We start from the raw sequence: 18,450 nt of genomic DNA on the forward strand, positions 1-18,450 counted from the left end.
TTGTTTCTTCTTTTTTTAATAAATAGAAAATTCAAAAGAACAGAATTGATTTGAAATAGAAACTTTTGTAACATTATACGTTTTTACTGTCACTTTGGATAATTTTAATGTGCTGTTGGACTTGCCAATATTTTTTAAGTTATTGTACAATTTATCAGAAACTAAAACTATTTTTTTTATATTATATTACTATTTTTTTCCTTCTATTTTTTTTAGTTCGGTTAATGGAAACCACTTATTTCTGAATCCATATGATAACTTTTTCCGAGTAATTTTTTCAAATTGAACAATTCATGAATCTCTGTATGTCTCAAATCATATTTTTCCCATTATAATGTCAGATCGCAAGACATGAAACCAATGATTCTTGATGTTATTGACATCCAGCCTGTGCCGTATTTGATCTAAGATAAATAAAACAATTTAACTATTCTTTTAATGGGCCTTTTGCTTCTCTGAAAATAAGGGGAAAAGTGCTATGAAAACAGTGTTTCGCACCTGGCTTTATATTGTAGGCCAAGCAATCTGACCTGTGTTTAATGTTCCCAGCGCGCACGAGACTCCCCACAGTGCTACAAGGAGTCATGGTGAGGCTGTTTTGCAGTAAGACCTTATGTTCCAGCAGTACGGTAACATCAGCTCTTTTTACCTCACTCACCTCAAAACAAACCCACCTATACTGAACTATTCCAACACCACTGGACTTAGCTCTTCTGAGCACCTCTGATTGGCAGAGCTTTCTCCAAAGGGAGACTGTAGATCTGCAGAAAACTGGGACGGAAGGGGCTGAGAGACTTGTGAGTTGTCCCCCTGAGCATTCCCTCCAGCAGTCCTCTTTTTGGGGCTTTTGAACAAGGAGGCTGAGCTTTAAGACGGCATGCTGCAGGCTCCAGTGGCCCCAACGGGTGACAAGGTCTCCACCACCCCCTCCCCATCTCCACAATATAGCTCTTTATATGTCTTGTCCTCCTCTGGAGAGAGCGCACCATTTAGATTTTGCTGATCAGGTTTGCATACATTAACACCTCCTCTCAGTCATTTGGATATGAGAGAGCCTGGCATATAAAGACAGATGGATTTGAATGGTGTTTCAAAATAAAATAGAATGTTTTTTTTTTTTTTTTTTTTTTTTAGCATTACCTGATAAGCCAAGAATCACTATTACTATTGCTTGCACGTTTCATATTCAGTTTGTAGCCTTTCTAACACTGTTTGTGCTATAAGCAAGAACAGTATCTACAACATAACAATTATGTTGCTAAATGAGCAGAGGTAGGCATTGCTTTTCTAGCTGAATTAGTTTAAAATTAATATTTTTACTTCGTTGATCACGTACAAGTGGAGAAATTGCATAGATGGAAAGGCAACAGTGAAAATTGAATGCAGCCAGGGTTGCCAGGTCTACTTAAAAAAAAAAAAAAAATCAGCCCAATTGGTACACAAAACTAGGTCCTGTTTGGAAACCCAAACACTTAGAGACATCACAAAGGAATGGGTACATGGAACTACAGCTGATAGGATGAGACCATGAGAAGCGGGCAAGAAGTGTCTGGCCAGGCTGCATGGCTTTCCGGGGGGAAATGGCTCCAATTGCTCCAAATTTGTGTCCCGGGGCTCAGAACCTCCTTCCAGAGGGTTCCATCTCAGTCAACCCATGACTCAGACTCCATCAATCCATAGAATAAAGCAGCATTATAAAAGTATCCCAGTTCTGTGGGAAAACCATGTAATGTAATTTTTTATTGTTATTATTATTGTTTTTTTATTACAATGTAAGTCAAAACCTAATATTTTTATCCCATCAGCTGTAGTTCCCTGTTGCCATCCCTCTGTGATGTCTCTAAGTGTTTGGGCTTCCAAACAGGACCGTAGGAATCCATAGGCCCTGTTCTTGGCTCTCGCACTCAATGTTTCTGACAACTACACAAGGTGCTCCTTGAAGGTGCAATTGAATGAACGGTGTTCAATAATGCATCAGGGCCAGGTGCTGGTACCCTGTACCAAAGCACACAGTACACCCCTCCACCCAGATCACATGGGCTTCCCTGCCATGAAATTTTTATAAGCCAACTCCTGGGAATCCACAGTGTGATCCAGATCATCTCGTGCTTCCCTCATATTTATGCAGATGGCAGCTGCTGGATGTTCTCTTCAAGCCCAGAGGTCGAACCCCTTTGGTGTTCCTAAACCCTTGTTTATTGTAAGACAGGTAGTGAGCTAAGTCACTAGCAAATTACGAAGTGAACAGTTTACTTGACTAAATTGGTCATGTCAGTCAGAGACATGTAACTGTGGTTTTTACTTCTTCAGAACCAGTGTTAGGTAGTAACTAGTAGGGCTGCACGATGTGTCATTTAAGCATCGATATCGCGATGTACGAATCCACGATAGTCACATCGCAGGATGTGCGATGTAGGCTGTCGTAGTTGATCCGTTAATCATTAACTGTATGGGCCAGCTGCTCCACGGCCCTTGACGAATGTGATTCACGGATTAGGCCATCCTTAAAAATATTTTGGTTTGCAGTAACAGTAATAACAGTAGTCTCTGTTTTTACAAGTTTCAATGTAAAAATTTTTTTTAAATTTTTGTGATTGTGATGATGTCGGTATGAATTTAAACAAATTAGCATATCGTGACGTCACTGACTGGGTCTTCAACCCACACCTTCGGGCGCATCATTGCAAACCTCATTTTGATGCAGGCTATATAGACCACAAACAAATTTAAATCTTTGTCAAACACATGTTTATTGCATGAATTTCAGGTGAGAAGAATTAGGTACTGTTTTACGGTTTGACTTGCATCCACCACTACGTATCAATGCAACCTACGAATGAGAGACCGTTTACTTTGCTTTCTTGGGATGTCACTTTTGTGAAAAAAATCCTGTTTGATTTGAGTGTTCATTGAATCGATTGTAAAATCGATTTTGCATGTCTAAAGTTTTATACGGCAAATAACACCAAATATAGGTAAATCCATGGACAACAGGCAGGAGGAATGTAAAGACCAATATTTCTGATGATTTATTGGCGTGAAGTTACGTGCACAATGACAAACAGGAGTGCAACATTTTCGAAAAACAATAAGCAAAGTGGACTGCCATAATGCAAAACATTTACTGCAGGCTTCAACATGGCTGTGTTTACGATTTGAAACAACAACAAAATCTCATAGGCAATTTTCTTTCGAATAGGCCTATTCGTCGAATTTAAAATAAAAATCCACATTCGAATGCGCATTCAAATTTAAGGTGTGCATTAAGGAAGCTGCCTTATGAGCCCTGGTACGTGTTCCATTCTATCTCGCCGCGCGCACAGCTGTGTCTACACAACTTTCAAAGACAGACGAGCTCGACACGCAGTATCTACTGTCTCATCTGTCACCTCGTGTACGCGCACCATCCGAGGTATTCTTGATCTTTATTAGTGGTGCACGAGACGCGATGATGATGTATGTGGCATTGCATTATAAGGTTTTGTTGGCCTATCCAGTTGAAGACACTTAAAAAAAACATCAATGTGGAGAAGCTCTTGTTTACATCAAAACGGAAACCAAGCCGTTCACACAGAATGCATATTTCGTGCATTTTCTAGAGGGACACCGTTGGACTCGCGTCTCGCACAAGAGAGCCGCATGTTTAGAAAGATATGTAAAATTAATGTATTTAATTTAATTTTCTAAAAATATCTCGAGACTTTATGTTGGGTTTTTGTTCCCCATCCCACTGCATCTCATGTTTTTAAATGAAAAAATGTATCCGGTGTGATTGGTTTTCCGCCCTTTTTATTTATTTAACAATGCATGCATACATGATGCGGTTTTGTTTATAGTTCTTTAACCAACTTAATTAATAATAATTGGTTCATAAACATTATTTTAAATATTATGTTTTTTTCACAATCTTGTATTCTAATGCTTTGAATAAACATGCAGTAATATTTAGCTTGATGCGCTATTTTGAGGCCTCAGAAGAGAAGCAAAAAGCTTTTCTTCACCCTAACTGAAATTATGCATTTTAAATTCAAATACAAATCATATTTAAGTTAAAAAAAAAAATCGAATTTAGTTTTTCAGCTATTTTGACAGCCCTCGGTGATTCTAGCCCGAATCTGTATCTGTATGCATGAGACTGTCTGAATACCAGCAGAATTCACATTTCTGTTGTAAAAAGAGAAGCATTGTGCAGAAGTATTATTTGCTGTTATGCGTGTTTGTCCGACACTGCTGTTGCTCTGTGACGCCTGTTCAAAAAAAAAAAAAAAAAAAAAAACCTGGACGCGCTCCCAGAGAAGGTCGTTAAAATCAATTTCCTATTTTCGTTTTTGAAACTTGTGTTGGTTGATTCGTGCTTGATTCGTGCAATAGATTTTCGAACATAAAGTGACAGTCGACACGGACACGGTTTTCGACTAGACGGAAGAAGGGATGGGAAAAGATCTGGGCACAGTTTTTCCAGAACTTCGTGCCAAGTTAAAGCAGTGTCGAGCTGTTTTAATGTATTTTTATTAGATGTACTATGGTGCCCATCCGGAACCCGTATGACTTTGAACAGTGACCGTGAACATTTAGTTTACTGCAGCCATAGCCATCATTACCCACCGAAAACCGTTAACTCTGACAGAGAATGAGAGATGAAGCAAACGCACAGGCCATAGTGTGACATCCGTGTAAACATAGATGACGTCACAGGGGTTTTTTTTTATGAAAGAAGATAGCCTTTGTTTGTAGCAATTTATATATATTTACAATACTTACTTAAATATAAATAAATAATAGTATTTTATTGCTTTTGTATTAGTTGTTTGAAGAGTAAAAAAAAATTGGTCTGTCTTAACGCAAATTTACAATCGGCAAGTCGGTCGGACTAAAAGCAAAAAAAAAAAAAAAAAGTGTATTTGTGTTTTAAAAATGTTTTTGAATGACATTTGGACTCTTATCCATTTTTATAATTTTTTTTTTTTTTATCTGGGCTAGTTAAAATTATTTTACAGAGTGCCTGGCCGAAGGGCTTTGTGACTATACACTAACTGCCTCATTTTCATTAATGTAAAATCAAATATGGCATTTTTCCTGACTAAGCTCTTTACCAAAGCTTGAATGAGTGTCGTTGGTGCAGTTCAAATGTAAGGCTTTGAAATGTATAGTGAAATTCACTGAAATGGCCTTTGCTAAATAAATGATTATGCGAGGATTCCAAAAAAACGAAACAAATAAAAGGATTTTGTAATGTAAGTCCATATGAATCAAGGAGATTAATACAAGTCTTGTAAAAAAAAAAAAAAAAAAGATAACTTTAGATGCAGAAAATATTTTATTTAGGCTGTTATTTACATTATTAACAATGAAAGGTTAATAGGAGGGTGCATTAACAATCACAGCATTTCGATTTTCTGGTGAACAACATGAAAAAATGAACTGTGATAAGATTAAAAATCTTGTTCCTTTCTGAAAAAAATCATGATATGACATTTTTGCCATATTGCCCACCCCTGCTTCTGTTTGTCATGGCTAAGAGGTAAACCGAAATGTAGCTTAAGTTTATTGCTGACATGTTAATTCTGTAAATCCTTTGTGCCGGTAAGGCCTTTAACTGGACTTTTTTTTGAACCTCTCTTCCACAGTTTTACTGTTTTCGTTGACTCCCCCTCCATCGCTGTCTCTCGGTGGGAGGCATTGTCATCCTGGTCACTCTCCCGCACCAGCGTGTCAGTGTTTGTGCAGTGATGGAGCACTGGATCTCCTCCCTGTCTTTCATTCAACTTTATCACAGTCATTGACTGGCTGATCAGAGGGAGCTCTCCTCTGCTATTTATGAGCCTGCCACCCTGGGCGCCTCCTTCCACTGACTTATTCACCTCCTCGCTGATGCCTGGGAAAGCTTCCTGCTCACACACAAATACACACTTCTGCCCACTGGATGTGCGTTGGAGAGAAGGCTCCATCAAAAAAGTGCTATCTTAGTATTATTCATATATGATATTATAGTTTTTATTACAATTGATTACAGTTTTATGAAATGTATTGATTTGTGTGATGATGAAATCACAATGTGATTTAGTCTTCTTTTTTTTTTTATAGTACTATTTAGGTTTGAAATAGTTTCAGATGTGTTTGATCTTAAAGGGATACTCTACCCCAAAATAAAAATGTTGTAAATAATCACTTACCCCCATGTCATTTCAAGCCCGTACAAGCTTAGTTCATCTTCGGGAACACAATTTAAGATATTTTGCCGATATTTGACTGACAGTCGAATCATATGTTTGGGGGCGGGGCAAAATACATTAACAGGAGTCAAGTGAGGCATTCGAATACATAATTACTGATTTTTACTGATAATGTTTTATGTTCTGATGAACAGATAGCTAACACTTAACATCGGCGAAACCATAACAATTAACAATATATATTTTTTTTAAAACACAATAGTGCTCTCGCTATAATGTTAACCTAAAACGTAAGCTGTTAATGTTCTGCGTTTTTTGTTTTGAGCTGCGCGCGCTGAAGATGACAAGTAGAGTGACGTATTTGATAGCAATTTTTTAATCAATGGGATTCAACTCATAATTTCATATAGAATACGCTTCGTTATTTATACAACATAACGTTAATATTAAGACTTACAAGCTATTTGCAAAAAGGGCGCGAATGCACATGAACATGTCTGCGGGGCTCTGAATGTGAACTCCTTTTGTGGACGCGTTCTTCACGAAACGATGTGCAGAAACATTGCAGCTAAACTCTAGAAATTCATAGCATTTTAGTATAATGGTCTTCTCATTATAATAGTATGTATATAACAGTCCCAGTCATAGTTATTACTATTCTACATTATAGTTTGACCTGCTCGCGCTGTGCGCTGAAGAGATATCACCGTAGTACTACAATGAAGCACTTGACTCAAAACCAAATGCATCTGATATGAGGTAAATAATATATCCACGATATATATACACCGGCTGAAATGTTTTGAAATCACTTGTACTCTACCTGTCTGAAAAAATCCAGTCTCTAGCTGTGTCAGTTTGAGTCTTGGTAAAGTTTTAAATCCCTGCCGCCAAGATGCTCTTCGATCGTCACGGATTATAGAAAGTGAAACATAAATCTATAGGGGTGGTTGGATTTATTCACGCACTTTAAAATATTAATTTGAAGCAGATCCTTACAGCTTTATCATAATAGGTTGATATTAACTTATTAGTAGAAAACTGGTAGTTCTATGTGAAATCAGACATTTGAGCTCCACTATATAGTCAAAATGGCATAATCAAAAACCGCCCGTGACTGATAGATAGGTGGTGGAATCAGGCTCCTCGAATCAAAGCATCGATTCGTCGACTATTCGGGGTCACCCTTTATATATATATATATATATATATATATATATATATATATATATATATATATATATATATATATATATATATATATATATATAATTTTATTTTTTAAATCTTTATTTCAAAATTTATTTATTTTAAAATGTTTTTGATAGTTTTCGAAAACAGTAAAAACCCTGCATTAGATAATTACAAAATTGCGGTGGTTTCTATGGTTTTTATATTCTTAAATAGTAATGGTTAGCACTCATGCTTCAAAACACTGTGAGTTGTGGTGCTCAAGTTCGAATCTGGCTCACAACATGTTCTGTTTCTCATTTCCTTATCTCACTCTTACTGTATCTATTCATAAAAGTGAAAAAAAGTCCAAAACAATCTTAAAGGGATAATGTTCTATGGAACATAAAAGTAGGTTTTTTGAAGAATGTTTTAGCTGTTTTTATTCACACAAGTAAGTGGGATCTAAAACAACACTGGACCCTACTGACCTTCAGTGTATGAACAAAAAACAGTATTCCAATCAAATTTTGTAAAATATCACTGGAACATGAGTAAAAAAATGGTGGCAGAATTTTCATTTTTGAGTGAACTATTAGAAGTCATCTTTCCTGTGCAATCAGTTTTGAGTGAACTATTAGAAGTCATCTTTCCTGTGCAATCAGTGTTTAATTTTACATAAAATGACCAAACCTGTTATGTCTCTGTTGAAACATCGGACTTGGACATCAGCGCACATCCATATGGAATAGCCAATCTTCTGGATGCATTGCCTTACCCATGGTGGAAATTAATGTTTTTGCCCAAATGTGCCGCAGCTAGGCTAAAGCTGTGTTTCTACCAAATTGTGCTGGTCTCTGAATGTAATTTTGCCAGGAGAGCTTTGCAGTGCTTTTTTCTCTCATGGCTGATGGAAGGGAAAAGGAAAGGATAGGAGCAGAGGGATGGTACAGTTTCAGCCCCGCGGTACATTGGAAGCTGGGTAATTGCTAGCCCAAGCGGCTAAACAACAGACATAATGGATACAGAAAATGACAAAAACACAAGAACCGCAATGGTGCCGTCAGATTGCAGTGACAACTCCAGCTATGCATGCTTTGGCTGATCTTTCTGTTCTTTTCACGGTACAAACAGGCTGTGTAGAGTTCACATGCGTTCGCTGCGGTTGATGGGTTTTGTATGTGTATGTGTACTTGTGTAATCAACAATCCCTATTGTTGTTGATGATAGTCACTGATTTTCTTTCTGAAACTGTTTGAATGATATCCAAACTAGAGTGACAGCAAACAGTCAGGCACTGAAAGTCTATATCTCAGTTCTAAAACCTTGCAAACCGCCTACATAAGCAGCTACCTTCTAAGGCTGCATGAAAACCTATGCTATAAATAGTCAGCAACATATAGCAATCTGCACATGGAACTTAGTTGATTTTCATAAAGTTTGTCATAAAGTCTGATGTCAGTGTGTTACAAAGATAATGATGCAAAATTCAGAACCAGGTACACACAAAACTACTTGGCACACACACTGCTTTTTATTGAATGAAGTATATGAAACTTTATTGTTTATATTAAAACATTTTCTTATCATCATGCCCTGAATATAACGTCTGTTTCTCTCTTGTTCTCTTCTAGGTTAGCTTTATACGTGTACGAGTACTTATTGCATGTTGGGGCCCAGAAATCAGCACAGACCTTCCTTTCCGAGGTAAGACTTTGGTTTTACACACACACACACACACACACACACTTTAGATTATTTGACTAGATTCTATGACTTTACTACAGATTTTAGTTAGAAAACACTTTATTATTAAATTATCATCCATCAAGCTGCCTTTTTTTATTATAAACAATTAATATAAATATACATTTCTAGTTATAAAAATACATAATTGTGGTGATATGGTATCACTTACAAAAGCATGTTTTCTATCAAGCTTGTTCTTTTCTGCGATGCTATAAAATCCTAATTGAATCCACTTGTTCCGTTTGAATGTGGCAGGATGTTGTGCGGCTGCGCTGTACTGCCACAGTAACATTTTCTAAATTTTTCCTACTCCACATTTAAACGAGAACATTAGAATCCTTTTAATTTTGTTGTTTTGTGTAAGGAAATATCGTACTTTAATGTATTGACTTTAATGAGAACATTGACACTCTGCATCAATGTATTGATGTATAGTTGATCTTAACTATGCTAAACCGTTTGCTTTTCTCCACACCAACCATGTGCAAAATTATTAATTACCCATCATAATTTTTTAGGTAATAGCTGTTTATGATAAGCCTTTTAACAGCAGGAATTTTTAGTTGCTGTTTGTTTGTGAGCAGTCATTTCCGTCCATTGCTTTGTAGCCCCAGGGTGTTTTTCCTCCCTGTTGGCTTGGCGGCATCTCTGCTGCGTGGCGGCATTGTTTTCCTGACTTTCTGCAGCACTTCTCAAAAGCACCACAAGTTGGTCAGATGTTTATCTTGCCGTTTGGCAGGCCGACGAGGTGAAATTGACTGATAATGTGTTCATAACCTTCAGACCTGCTTCGGTAATCCACTTTCGGCTGCAGTGAACAAACCTATCCTCTCTATCCTCTTGGATTTTCTTTTTTTCCCCACTACATTTTCCTGTGTAATCATCCACATATAATTGTTATAATAGGCTAATTCTTCCCTCACACTTACCACGGTCAGTTCAGGTCTCTCTACTCACCAATTACAAAGGAGAATGTTTCTTAAATACACTTAGATTATGGCTTTAATGAGAGTCGCCCTGGTCATTTCCACACGAGCAGAAAGGATTGGGAGTGAAAGTGAGCCCCAAAGCCTGAATGATGTGTGGGAAAAACAGAAGCCATGATTAATTTTGTGGGTCACAAGCTGTAGGTCTCCACATTAGTAGATTAACCAGGATGGGGCTGAGCAAGAATATGCGCTACCTTTAAATCATTTTGCAGTAGTAAATGAGGGCATGTGAAAGGCACCAACATTGTTACTACCAGATGAAAATCTCTGTATTTTCTGGAGCCCTGGCTTTCCAAATCAGGTGTGTCTTACTTATTCAATCACGGAACCATTGCACTATGAACTGTTTGTTTTGTGGACGCTGACTTCTGCGAAACACATATATATTGAAGAATGTTTCACTTGGTTTTGTCCATATAATGTAAGTCAGTTGGGCCTAAAACAACATTGGATCCCATTAACTTTCACTACTAAGACGTGCATTATCGTTATTCTGTTAATATTAAGATCAAAATATCTTCAATGCATTTCACATTGAAATTATAACTTGTACATAAGAGCTTCCCAGAAGGACTTTCTCCTGTATTTAACATTTCTTAGCTCTAGTGTCGTAGAAGGATTTGAGGAAAACAAGTCTGTTGTTTGGTGGAGAAAACAGGATGATATATGGGCTCTGGATTGGGTCAGAGAGCAGACTGTGCAACATCTGACAGGAAAATGTTACATTATCTAAAGTATCAAAACCCCTCTTTCTCATTTCTTCTCTCTCACTGCTTGTTGTAGATCCGATGGGAGAAGAACATTACGTTAGGGGAGCCTCCTGGATTCCTCCATTCATGGTGGTGGTAAGTCTCATGTGTTTTATTTATATTTAAACATAATGTCTTACTGTCTGTGTGCAAGCTACAGTAGTACTGATAAGTGTGTATTTAAAAATGGACAAAATTTCTCTGACATCTTGTCTAATCTAGGCACAGCGCAAGTTATTTTTCACTCCTTGCTGAAAGCTCAAATGTTGCATGAAGTTACAGAATTTACAGCTCATCTGCACATTTTTAGCAGTGCTTACTAAGGCAAGCATCACTGCTACTGTTATCCAGACCTCAAATGTCTTGTCATGAGCCGCTCGTTATGGCTTGTTTAAGCAAAAACTTAGGATAAGATTTATGGCTTGTCACTGCATCGCATTGCACCTGCAGGACTCAACAATAAGGATTCTGCTTATCAACTTTGTAAACTTGTCAGCTAGGTACAGTACATCGAGCTTGTTGACTTATGAGATTTTGTGTTGCAAAGAGTGTGTTGCAAATAACAAATCAGATAGTAATGTTTTTCAATATACATTAATGTCCAGAAAAGTGTTATTGCTGCCTTGGAGATTTAATAAAAATAATAATAGTAATAATAATAATAAATATACTTTTTTAACAATTTTATAAATATAAAAAAATTTAAAATTGTTTTTTTTTAAATGCTTTTTTTTGTGTTGGACAGGGCAAGTTAAAATATGAATGATACAGTTAACCTGAAAATATCCTCACTGTTAATACAAAAGCGACTCCCCCATGAAAGAGAGTATATCTGTTACAGACCATCTCCAAGATTGTTTGTATTCTCTTTCACTGTATTGATTTATACTAATCCAGACTTACGTTTGGCTGTGAAACAGCCGTCAAACAGTATGTTAAACCTGCTGTGGATTGACCTGTGGCAGGGGTGTATTATCAGGTCAGGCACGTCTGCCAGGGCCTGGCTCTCCCACCCCACTCCTTCAGACAAAAGCCCAGATGGTGTGGCAAAGACATGGCCCATCCCTCCTCTAAACCCCTTTCATCAACCTTTGTCTCTGCTGCTGTCCTTTGTTCCTGTTAAAGATCCCAAACACAGATTAACTCTTTGCATACCGTTCCCCTTTGTGGCAAGTGTCCGAATCCCCCACTGGCCCAATTTGGTTATATTCTTCTCCATTGAGCGGGGACCAATGACAGACTGAGGGCCAGCGGGAGGCCAGTGGGTCAGGACAGCTCACCGGTCGGCAGTCGTCGTATAGGATAAAGGGGAATGAGTGCTGATTTGAGGAAAGAACTTGAGTCGTTAAACCTCTCCTTCTGTTTGTTAGTGCCTTGTAACTCTTCGAGCTGGCACGAAACTTCACGAATATGCCAAGCTCACGACTCCCCTGTAATTGCTTCTCTAAGATTGCTCAGGTTCATTTGGAGAGGATTTCCTATTTCTCATGATTTCGTTATTTGCCATAAGCCGTGCAGATGTTCAATTACCTGAGGTCAGCGGCTGCCCGAGGGTCAGGATTATCTTGTTTCTCAAATGCAAATAACATACTACTGTACTCCTAATAATACACATGCGAAAGCGCTGTAAGGTCCATATACGTATGGATGTTGCCATATTACCCCTGCTTTTGTCTCGTATTGTCTTCACCATTAGGATTGGCTTAATTGCCCCCAGAGAAGAGCTTAGTGTTTAAGAGAATCTATTAACATGAGAATGTAGTTCCCTATAATTTGCATCAGAGGCACGCGTAAAGCCCGACTCATTGTCATTACGTTGTTTGACTCACAAGGAAGCGCCTTGGCATAATTCGGGCAAACCTGCAGGTGGTGTGTTGAGGTTAGACCATGTGTACGAGTCAACCGTAAATCATTGCTACACAGTTTATTTGGTTTTAGAGGGACCCTTTTCCCTATATAAAATCACAGTACCATTAAAAACATTGGGGTTAGTGAATATTTTTTTTTTCTTTAAGAAATTAATACTTTTATTCAGCAAGGATGCATTAAATTGGTGTAAAGTGACAGTAAAAACATTTATAAAGGTAGAAAATATTATTTTAGACTCATTAAAGAATTCTGAACAAAAGTGTAATGTTTTTTGCAAAAATATTAGCCAGTACAACCGTTTCAAAAACACTTATAATAATAAGAAATGTTTCTTGAGCACCAAATCAGAATATTAGAATAATTTGTGACACTGAAGACTGAAGGAATGGCTGCTGAAAATTCAGCTTGGTTATTAGAGGAATAAATATATATATTTTTTTATATAGAAAAAAGAGAACCAACCAACTTGTCCAAAGTATGGGCATACTTTATATGAAATATGAGTGTTTAATAATTAAAAAAATTTTTTTTACTTTAGTTTGTAAACCTTTTTTAATGTATAGATTTAGGATAATGTATAGCATACATTAATTTGTGAAGTTATTGTTACTACTGTAAAATCACAAAGTAGTTTAGAATCTCCTGTAACAATATTTTGGACATTTTAGTTTTTTAAATTATTTTTCTATATATAAACAGTGGCTTAACCATTGTATTTGCAATTATCCTGTACAAAAGAAACAATATGGTATTTTGGTATTTCTAAGGGTTATTTAGTTTTTATAGTTTAACATTTAAGTGTCCGGGCATTTAAGTTTACCATTTTGCCATTTTATAAATGTAAAATCACCTTAAATTGTGTACGTCTGTGGTTACATTTTGTTATCAAGCCATTTATCTGGAGTTTTAGATGTTTCTCTCTCACTTCCTGTCCCCCTCTTTCTCTCCCTCCATTTTCTCCATCTTTCCATGTCTGTTTCTAGTTTCCTCTTCCCATTAATGTCCCCTTCCCCCACATACAAAGGGTACCTCATTTTTATCCTCTCTTGCTCTCCTTTTCCTGTGTAACACTTTCACTCACTGAACAAGTGCTCAGGAATGTTCTTTATCCTAGTAAATGTTTGCAGGAAAAAACACAAATAATTTCCTGCACTGGCACTAAAGCAGTCATATCAACATGTTTCCCAATTCAGGTCTTTAATATCACCCAATAGTTTTGTCTGATATAAATATATCGTTTCTTGGTGAGAGCAACAGCAGGCGCGTGTCGGGTGGTGGTGGTTAGTCTTTAGCCTTCCCACCACCGGGTTTTTTTTGTCCAGGAGATTTTATAGGTTATCCATTAAATCGATATCGGAAGACCTGGAGCAATCTAATTTGGGCCAGTTAAACAGGTGCTTAGCTTCAGTGATTCAGTAATTAAAATACCATTTGGACACAAACCTTGTTCCCCTTCCAAACAGCCCTGCAGGACCCAAAGACTCTTAATTGAGGAAATCCCTGGCTTAATTGATCTGTAACCTGCTGTTTGTGCCAAGCGGGTGCGAGCGAAAAAGTGTACGAGTCTCAAGTTTGACTGGACTTCATTTTTACCATGCTGGCTTTGCTGTGATGTAACTTTCATAACGAATAATCACGCTCCGTTGAAGTCAAAGCAATTTATTGACTGCTTGTAAATGTTTTTTCTCTTCACATTTTCTCTCTCTTCACATTCTCTCCTGTTTCCTGTTGCAGTGTATTCTGGGATTTGTACTGTGCCGCTCCAGACCGGCGTGAGACCTGCGAGCACTCCAGCGAGGCCAAGGCCTTCCACGACTATGTGAGTGACATCCAGACATGTCTTTTAGCTGAGCCTTAACTTCTCGTCCCATGGTGCTGTGTTAGGGGCGGGGCTTACCTTCAGTATGTTCTCCAAGTTTATTGATGTGATGGTGTTTAGTGAAAGACACTATATAGATTTGCTTACCAAAGTGTCACAGGATACAAGCGCTCCATAAGGTTAAGTTTGCTGAATAGAGGGTTTTCTCGTGAATTAGTGTGTGTTAGATGTTTTATGTGTGTATATGAGTGTTTTGTTCCAGATCATGTTTCTTCCTGGTTGTCCTTTCGAAAAATGCTCCAATGCTATGTAATTGTGTGCATTAGAAAGACAAGTATGGGATGTTTATTTCCGTTTATTTTTCGAGGCAGTGGCTTTCATAAAGCAGCTGCTCGGCGTCTCGCGAACACAGATTTGCAGGGCTTCTTTAATTTGTACAGACAGACATGTAATCTGATTAACGTACTGAATGCTGTGCATTCACAGATGTAATATTTCAGTTACAGTGAAAGGCATAATGAAATGTCAGTTGTTGTTGTCGGGATGCCCGCGGGAAGGATCGACGGATGGCTCAGAACAGGTTGACTGTAAATGTCTGATTACGCATACTTTGTTAAAATATAAGAGTTGTTGACAATGCAATTTTTAATGCAAGTTATGATTGTCGTAGTATAAATAAAAATAAATAAGAGGCAAGGGTGGTCTCAAAACTAAATTAAAGGAGCCATAGGCTTCATTATTCATTTTGTATGTCTGTAGAACATAGAGTACGAGTCGGTGACTATTTTTGGAGGTCTATGTTACTATACACTGGAGGTTTTCAAGTATTCCACTGAAAAAAGTATTTTGTCAGAATGTGTGTGTGTAAATGCACTCATGTGTGTTGTAGAGCTGCAGTATCATGTGTGCCGGTCTTGACAAGGTCTTTGCGGCTACTAGTGTCCTTGAGTTCAGTGATTTATCATGTTCTTATTCTGATCCCTTTGCTCCCTTGTTGGGTCACAGCTCTGTAGAGGCCTGTGCTCTGTGTGTTTGTGTATGTGTGTTTGTCTTCAGGCTTGCATTGCCCACACCTTTTTGGAGTCGGGAATCCTCTCGGTGTAAGATAATGGAATATAACGGTCTAATCCTCTAATACCAGGAATGGTTTGGGGCTAATCCAAGGATTTTGTGGGTTTGGTATCTTGGCAGTTGGGATGGAATTTTGGGATGCAACACCTCTAGATGCCAGAGTCATCTGTGTACTCTTCACTGAAGGCATAAAGCTTTGTAATGAGCATTGATTAAAAAACTGTAAACACTACAGATCTGGTTGACGATCCAAGTAAACTGCATAATAGTCCTGCAAAACCTTTTTTTTTTTCTTTTTTTTTACACTTAACATTTATTATGTAGTATTGTTATTAAATATTTATTGAATATAAAAAGGTTAAAAAAAAATGCACAATTTTAAAAAAGTTTTAAAGGGGTGGTGGATTGCGATTTCACTTTTTTTAATGTAAGATAGTTTGTAATGTTGCAGTTTGAGCATAAACAATATCTGCAGAGTTGCAGCTCTGAAAGGTCTATGCAAACGGAGATATTATCTTTTAAAATTCTGGCAGGTTTAATGCCTGCAAAAATGGCTGGTAAAGGACTGCAACGAGCTTCTTCCCAGGTCCGTCATGTAACGAACCTAGATAAACCCCATGGCGAGGCCATGTTGTGCTGCTTTAGAGAGGAAGAGGAAGAGAAAAGTAGGGCTGCATGTAAAAATCTGTTCATATATTAATCGCGATTCTGTCTTCTAATGGATTCTGTCTTCTCTAAAGTTTCAAAACCAATGTTCTAAAGCAGCGGTTCTCAATATAGCAATATAGAGGACGTCATTGTTTACAATACAACCGGAGCACATTCTGAGCTTGAGAGGGGCGGGATGTTCTGACGCGCTCTAGAGGCGGTTTAGCCAATCACAACACACTGAGCCAGCTGACCAATCTCAGCCCATCAAGTATTTCTGAGGGAGGGGCTTCATAATAACAGGAAATAAATTGAGGCGTTTGTCAGAGAAGGGACAGATCATTATTATGCTACATTTTGTGAAAAATTATGCATTTTTAAAAAAGCGAAGCATGAACACGATAGACTGCACCCCATAAACACAATCAAGCCTAGAAAAAGCCCAGTAAACCACTGGGACTAGAATAAAATGGCAAAAATAATACAAATATGTAGATCTTTTTTTATTATCTTGATTTAAAAAAAAGGGGAAATTAAAACTAATTTAAGACAAATTGACCTCAAAAGTGTTTTCCACAGTATGTCAACCCTGTTATTTTATACATTGGTGCACCTGGGGTAACACGTGTGTGTGTGTGTGTGTGTGTGTGTGTGTGTTTTCATTTGTGATGCTGAAATGTTCTGTTTCTGCTTCACCTGCACGGTTTCTCTCTTTCTTTTTCCATTTTATAATACATGGTTTACAACCTGTTACCTAGTCCTTTTCATGTTTAATTTTTCTTTTCTCTTTAATATTGGCAAGCAATATTTATTCTTCAGATTAACATTTTTTTTAACATTTAAACAGACGTTGCTTCATACGCATTGAGGTCCGAGTCCTGCTTGCAGCATATCTCGATCACAATCACACTCTTTGTCCCCAGTGTAGATATTTTTGTAAGTGTCATTGTGGTAGTCTAGAATATTAGGATTCCAATTAATCATTCTGATGGTTGGCGGCTGGTATGATTTCATCAGGAAGATTACTGTAGTAAAATATGGAAATTGCATACTTTATATAGATATTGTGTATGCGTGTCTGCCTTTTTTTCTTCCCCTCCCCCTCATTCCCTCTTGTTCTCTCTGGGGAAGATTGATTGGGTATTCTTGCTGTTTCCCCCATGATGCCGTTCACTTGCTAGCTTGGGGGAAGGAGAGGCAGTGCGGGCAGTATGACGACACACAGGAATAATGATAATGAAGGAACGCGCACACACATGCACGTTTGCAACGGAGGAGAATTGAGGCTATTTGTTAAGAGAATCCCTAGTTAAAGAATCTATATAGAGAAGAACACACATGTCCTAAATTATTTTCTCTCACTTACTCTCACCCGTCTTTTATTATCCTGTGGATATTGCAGGCAGAACAGAAGAGAGCTTTTTTCATTATAGGAGAATTTTGTCAGCGAATATGAAACATAAACACAAAGGTTTAAAAAAAAAAAAGTATTGTTTGCTTGTGCATGTTGGCGCACTGCCGTGAGTTAAAAGTTAAAGCCACTGGCTGTTTATGATTGCTATCCAGTGAGGCGCACAGGACTGCACTGAGCATGCTCGGTAGTTAATATTTGATCCAGACTCTCTGGAGGAGGACTGGAGTTGAGTATCAAGAAGGTAACAGAGGGTAACGAGGAGTATTTGGAAGGGTGCATAGTCTTATAAGTGAAGAGATCTTTTCTGTTCCTAATCCATGTCCTAACTAGTCGTGATCAAGCTTTAAGGAGCTGGAATTTGGTCCAATCAGCATAGAATATGGGTGGGACTAGATGAATTAAATTACCTTTTTTTCTTTTGTCACAGTTGCAGGTAGGGACAGAAACTTAAATTAATATGGAAGAGATGTTACGCTTGATGCTTTGTGTCAGGAATTTCTGATTCTTTGTGCATATGGTATACAGGCCCTACAGGTCAGCACTTATTGGACGAGGCGGCACATCAGCAGATTTCTTCACCACACCCTCTAATGACAAGCACTGCGTCAGCTTATTATGGCCGTGTGTGCCATGTCTAAATGACAAGAATGACCATAACACAATTTACAGTTTCTGCCTCACTGTGTTGATCACATCCTGATGGTTGAGCCTTAAAGGTGAACTGTCTAATTTTTTACAGTGTTGAATTTTTTTCTCCCATTTGAGCTTGAAGTAAAAGACAACAAAGTATAAAGAAAGT

General features: G+C 37.8%; 1 protein-coding gene across 1 annotated transcript in view; it reads left to right on the forward strand.

Moving 5' to 3' along the window:
• The window catches only part of LOC113120233 (single-stranded DNA-binding protein 3-like), a 45,518-nt gene that overhangs the window by 2,769 nt on the left and 24,299 nt on the right, over positions 1-18,450 (forward strand). Inside the window, exons 2-4 of the mRNA XM_026290161.1 lie at positions 8,978-9,050; positions 10,865-10,926; positions 14,434-14,518. Coding sequence (XP_026145946.1) covers positions 8,978-9,050; positions 10,865-10,926; positions 14,434-14,518 — 220 coding nt within the window. The remainder of the gene's footprint in view (positions 1-8,977; positions 9,051-10,864; positions 10,927-14,433; positions 14,519-18,450) is intronic.

Source organism: Carassius auratus, chromosome 2 (genome assembly GCF_003368295.1).
Source record: "Carassius auratus strain Wakin chromosome 2, ASM336829v1, whole genome shotgun sequence".
NCBI lineage: Eukaryota > Metazoa > Chordata > Actinopteri > Cypriniformes > Cyprinidae > Carassius > Carassius auratus.